The sequence below is a fragment of the Strix uralensis genome, chromosome 13, assembly GCF_047716275.1.
Source record: "Strix uralensis isolate ZFMK-TIS-50842 chromosome 13, bStrUra1, whole genome shotgun sequence".
Taxonomy (NCBI): Eukaryota; Metazoa; Chordata; class Aves; order Strigiformes; family Strigidae; genus Strix; species Strix uralensis.
In genome coordinates, this window is record NC_133984.1 from 11,496,778 (window position 1) to 11,502,517 (window position 5,740).

The 5,740-nt window shown below is 53.5% G+C and overlaps 1 protein-coding gene across 3 annotated transcripts in view; it reads right to left on the minus strand.

Annotated features, from left to right (window-relative positions):
* The window catches only part of HDAC8 (histone deacetylase 8), a 44,020-nt gene that overhangs the window by 31,116 nt on the left and 7,164 nt on the right, over window positions 1–5,740 (minus strand). For 2 of the 3 annotated variants that reach the window (XM_074882507.1, XM_074882506.1), the window contains exons 1-4: window positions 5,431–5,560; window positions 4,740–4,792; window positions 2,769–2,899; window positions 365–506 (exon numbers count right to left, since the gene is read on the minus strand). In XM_074882507.1, the coding sequence (XP_074738608.1) occupies window positions 365–506; window positions 2,769–2,899; window positions 4,740–4,792; window positions 5,431–5,514 (410 nt within the window). In that variant the 5' untranslated portion in view covers window positions 5,515–5,560. Of the gene's footprint in view, window positions 1–364; window positions 507–2,768; window positions 2,900–4,739; window positions 4,793–5,430; window positions 5,561–5,740 lie in introns of those variants that run through there. The other variant, XM_074882508.1, reaches the window with a different exon arrangement.

Below are 5,740 nucleotides of genomic sequence, written 5' to 3' on the forward strand. Positions count from 1 at the left end.
GCAACACCAATCGTTTGCCTCTCCACAGCCCTTCTCTATGGACTACAAAATCAATTCTCATTTGAACTCCCAGCGATAACCAAGTATCAATGGATGGTGAGACACCTCCGAATATAGTTGCCCCAGACCAGCACTGCAGTCCATGATAGCACCAGGACTGGGCAGTAACCAGCCTACTCTCAGGCCTCTGCCCTATACTGTGCTGCTTTCTTATCTACCTCCTGCCTTCCCTCACCCCACTCACACCTTGCTCTCTCTTCCAGCTGGATCGCCGCACCCTGAGGGTTTGCAGGGAAGCTGGGAGCTAGGAGGTGGGGTTCAGACACCAGGTGAGAAAACACAAGGGAAGAGATTGTTTTCTTACTTCTTTGCATGATGCCACCCTCCAGGCCAGTTAATCGCTACCTTGCACTTGCCGTCCAGCAGGCACTGGGCTGCGGTGATGGTGGCTCCTCCCACGGCTGCCGCATATTCAAAGATCCCTTCAGTAGCCGGACAGTCATAACCTGTGGATAAGAGTCCATGTGTCAGACACAACAGGCCTTTTCCTATGGGGGAAGCACATTCTCTTTGTTTTGAGCTGTTTCCCTTTAACTGCTGCTCTAATGTACTGTTCCAGGCACAATGAAAAAGCCATGGCACAAAACCCTCACCACAGGTATCAGATTTGGACTCACACAGCAGATTTAGCAGGAAAAAATTGTATTGGGTTTGCGTGGCAAGGTTTTTGTAGCAGGGAGAGCTGCAAGGGTGGCTTCTGTGAGAAGACACCAGGATCTGCACATATGTTGGACAGAGATGGCTCCAAGACAGACCTGTTGCTGGCCAAGGCTGACTCCCTCAGCAATGTTGGTGGCACCTCCAAGATAACATATTGGAGAAAGGGTGAAAAATGCTGCGCAGCAGCTAGGAGAGAGAAGTGAGAATATGTCAGAGCAACAACTCTGCAGACACCAAGGTCAGTGAAGGAGGAGGGGGAGGAGGTGCTCCAGGTGCCAGAGCAGAGGTTCCCCCGCAGCCCACGGTGTAGCAGCTGTGCCTCTGCAGCCCATAGAGGTCCACAGGGGAGCAGATTCCCATCTGCAGCCTGTGGGGGACCTCACACCAGAGCAAGGGGATGTGGCCAAAGAAGGCTGTGACCCCATGGGAAGCCTGTGCTGGAGCAGGCTCCTGGCAGGACATGTGGCCCTGTGGAGAGAGGAGCCCATGCTGGAGCAGGTTTGCTGGGCAGCACTTGTGACCCCGTGGGGGACCCACATTGGAGCAGTCTGTGCCTGAGGGACTGCACCCTGTGGGAGGGACCCACACTGGAGCAGTTTGTGAAGAACTGCAGCCCATGGGAAGGACTCACGTTGGAGAAGTCCATGGAAGACTGTATCCCATGGGAGGGACCTCACGCTGGAGCAGGGGAACAATGTGAGGAGGAAGGAGCAGCAGAGACCAAGTGTTATGGACACAACCCCCATTCCCCATCCCCTTGCACCACTCAGCAGGGAGGGAGATAGAAGAGCTGGGAGAGAAGTTGAGTCTGGGAAGAAGTGTGGATGAGGGGGAAAGTGATTTTAGTTTTGCTTTCAATTCTCACTATCCTCCTCTGTTATTAATTGGCAATAAATTGATTTTATTTCCCTAAGTTGAGCCTGTTTTACCCGTGATGGTAACTGGTGAGTGATCTCCCTGTCCTTATCTCAACCCACAATCTTTTCTATCATATTTTCTCCTCTACCCTGTTGAGGAGGGGGAGAAGAGGAGTGTCTTGGTGGGTACTTGGCAGCCAGCCAAGGTTAACCCACCGCAAAAATCAACAATTTAAATGTTTCCTTGCGCTAAAATCATTCACAGATGGGTCTTGAACCAACTTCTGATCCATGTGTCTGGCTAGCCTGACCTACTGGTCTCTCATACCAATCTTGCAAAACCACTCTCAGTTCTCTGGCTACTCTACCAGGAAAGCCCTGACATGGTCACTGATGTATCACCCCCCTAAAAACAGACACCCACAAAGGAGACAGGCCTAGGTATGCTTCAGGTCTATAGCTAGAATATGATCTTCACATATTCATACAGCAGTTTCCCTGGAGACATTCCCCAGCAAGGCATGGCCTCAGGGCTGCTCCTCTGCCTGCAGACAGATCAGGTTCAGAAACGTAAAGGACAGATCCAGGGGAAACCCATGAGATCAGTGCAGAATCTGCACCACTGCCAGGTCACTCCTCCTGTTCCTAAGACTAAGACAGTACCCACAGCCACCTCACCTGCTTTAACTACTGCATCGTTCAGGCTGTCTTAAGTCCAGGTTGGCAAGAGCCCTCTGCTCAAGATGTAAGCAAAGTCACCAGGCAAACAGCAGCCACTCTGGTCCCTGGCTGTAGTTTCAGGCCGTTTCATGCATGTCCTCCACCACAGCAGGCTCGCAGCAGCCAGTCTCAGCTCTGTTCCAAGGGCAGCATGTCAGGGCCTTCTGTCCTGCCTGAGATCCTCAAAGCAGCAGCAAAAGGCACTGGCTCCCCGTAAGCAAGGGACAGGCTGAGCTGCACAGAGCAGCAGCGGAGGCTGACAGTACCCTCTGCTGGCAACAGTGAAAATACCAGCCTGACAGGTAACTGCTGGCTGACAGGCTTCAGTAACACCCCATCAAAGAGCATTTGCCTCCGCAAACAGCCCAGCAGCCCACCTGAGCTCAGCCCTCAGTCTAACCTCAGCTCCAGCAAAAAGCATCCTGGAAAGTGATACTCATTTAATCTCTCGCCGAAGATACGTGTCCTTACCTAGTCCATACTCCACAGACTCCGGATGGTCATCATCCCCCTCCTCACTGACCTTCTGCAGGTGCTGCAGGTAGGCGTCCGTGTGGAAGCTCGCCATCTCCTCCATGGAGGCCACTTTTGGCTTAACTATCCTAGGCAGACAGGAGGAAAGGAGCACATCAGGACAAGAGGCTCCAAAGTGCAGCTGGAACACCCAGCTTTAACCTCCTCAGACTAGGAGCCTTCTTTTGGCAGTTACTGGTGAAAAAGCAAGACCTGCTCCTCCTCTCACACTGAACAGTCACTTTGTCATGGTTTAAACCCAGCCAGCAGCCAAACACCACACAGCTGCTTGCTCACCCTCCACCGCCGAGGGGATGAGGGAAATTGGAGGATAAAGGGAGACTCGTAGGTAGAGATAAAAAACAATTTAATAATCCTGGAAGCGAAAGAGAACCCCCTTCTTCCCAGTTGACCCTCCTTTATATACTGAGTATGACATTACACGATATGAAATATTTCAGTGGCTAATTTGGGTCCAGTGCTCTGGCCGTGCTCTCTCCCAACTTCTTGTACACCTGTACATGGGCAGGACACAGGGAGTGGGAAAGTCCTTGATCTCTTAATAAGAACTGAAAACATCAGTGTATTATCAGCATTCTTCTCATACCAAATCCCATACTGAATCCAAAACACAGCACTATTCTAGCTACTAAGAAGAAAAATTAACTCTATCCCAGACAAAACCAGAACACACTTTGAGTGAGAAAGCCATTCAGCTCAGCTGGAGTAGGCCTTTCCCCCAGCCTGGCACTGTCTGCTGTGCCCACTCCAATGAGGAACACCTGCAGATGCTGCCTGCATTAACCCTTCCACTTTGTTTCAAGTTTTTTTTCCTTTTTTGCACATTCTCCCAGATTGAGCAATCCTCAGTAGATCCAACATTCTGGTTACGCACAGAGGAAATAACAGAGTGAAAACCTCCAGGCCCAGCCCAGTGCTGTGGCAGGACACCAGCCTGCTGGGTCAAGAGCTGAGCAACACCTCTTATGTGCTTTTAACTCCACCTGTGTTCAAAGCAGAGACCATCTCTGTTCTCAGCAACTTACACATCACCTTTCCTGGTTTTGGGTGCTTTGCAATCTGCCTAAATAAATCTTGTGACATGTTAAAGCCCTCTTCAAACCTCAAACTCTAGGGGCACACACAGGCAACACAGCACAGCTCCAGTACTACTGGAAGAATGCAAGAAGCTCCCAGCTCTAGGCTAGTCCAGGTGCCGGGCACTTCTCAACCTATGCCAGGGTGAACAGCCCTTTGGGCCCACCTCTGTAATAGTACTGCAGCCATCTCCCAAGCGTGTTCTACCACAATGCCAGAAAAAAAAAATCCTTTAGAAAAAAGTCTCAATAGGATTTTATGGCCCTGCTGAACTGGAACATGGGATTTTTGTAGAGATTTTATGAGATGCTACATAAGAGAGGCTGAGCTAAGTCTTTTTTCCCCCCCCTTCACATTCCCTAATGGTGCAGGAGCGCTCTTCATGCTTCCACCTCAGACCTCATCTTGTCCTCTCTCCTGAACACCACCAAGACCTCATAAAAACTCTCCCAAATTAATCACAACACAGCAAAACAACACGGTGCCTCTCAGCATCAGCACTGGCCAGTGGATTGGGAGCAGCACCAACAACCATCACTTCTGCTCAGAGCCACAAGAGCAGCAGGTGACAGAACGCTCTACGGAGAAAGCATGAGGCAACTGGTACTCCATCAGACCAAGAAGGGTAACCACAAATTACACCTGCTGTAATTACCATAATCTTGTCCATTTAGCAAAACAAACAGCCTTTCCTTAGATCCTAGAAATACACACTGCGTGGGCTCCTATAATCACACCGCCAGCAGGGATAGTACAAGACCCGCAGTTACTCAGTATCTTCCAAACCTCAGCAAAGAAAATATTCTCTTCACAGAAAATGGGAGCACTTACTTCATCTGGTCAAGTAAGGAATATGCTTCAATCAATGAATGTACCATACTGGCCTAAAAAAAAAAAAAAAAAAAAGAATAAGACTGTGAGAACAGCTCTAGCGTAGGAGACTGAAGCACAGCAACCAGGGAATAAATGACTTGCAGCGAAGGTGTAACTGTGACTTCTCCCAGCAGCACAGCTAAACTGGCACCAGCCTGAGCGGGGTCCCTGGGCAGGGTCTCCCCCACGGAGGGTGCAGCAGCACTGCAGGGCTGGGGGGTGCGGACGACGACTTCCCGGTGTGTCTGGAAAAGGCACAACAGCTCAGAGCTTCTCGAGGGGGGGGACGGGACACACACGTCTGGGAAGCACCACTTCTGTGTCCCGGCCACCCGCTCCCGCCCTGCCAGAGGGGGTGTAAGGGGAGAGCCAGGCTCTCCCTCAGAGCCCGCACTCCTCCTCCCCAGGCTCGGGGGTGCCCCCCCCCACCGCTGCCTCTGCCCCTAGGCTCTCCGCGCCCTCCCGCTGTCCCGGGTGCCGACAGCCTCCTCAAAGCCCGCGCACTTCCCGCCAGCCTCCCCGGGGTCCCCTCCCACCCCAGGCCTTACCACTGCGCTCCCCAAGGCCCCACACCAGGGTCCCACAGGGCCCGTTAACCGCCCCCCACCCCCGCCCCGCAGGCCCCGCCAGCCCCCGGCGCGGCGCTGACCCGCTTGGGCACTTTGCAGAGGGAGTCGCAGAGGGCCACGTACTCCGGGCTGTGCACGTAAACCGGCGGCAGCGCCGCCGCCATCAGGGCCGCCACGCCGGGACGCCCGGCACTGCCGCCCGCCCGGGGCACGCCGGGACGGGCACTGCCCCCCTCCCCTGTCCCTGTAGTTCCGGCCGCGGGGCACGCCGGGAGCTGTAGTCCTTCCCCTCACGGGCGCGGGCGGGCCGGCCCCAGCCACCCCCCGCCCCCGGCGGGCACCGTGCCTCGCCTGCCCAGCCCGGCCGGGTGAGGACAACAGGCCGCACAC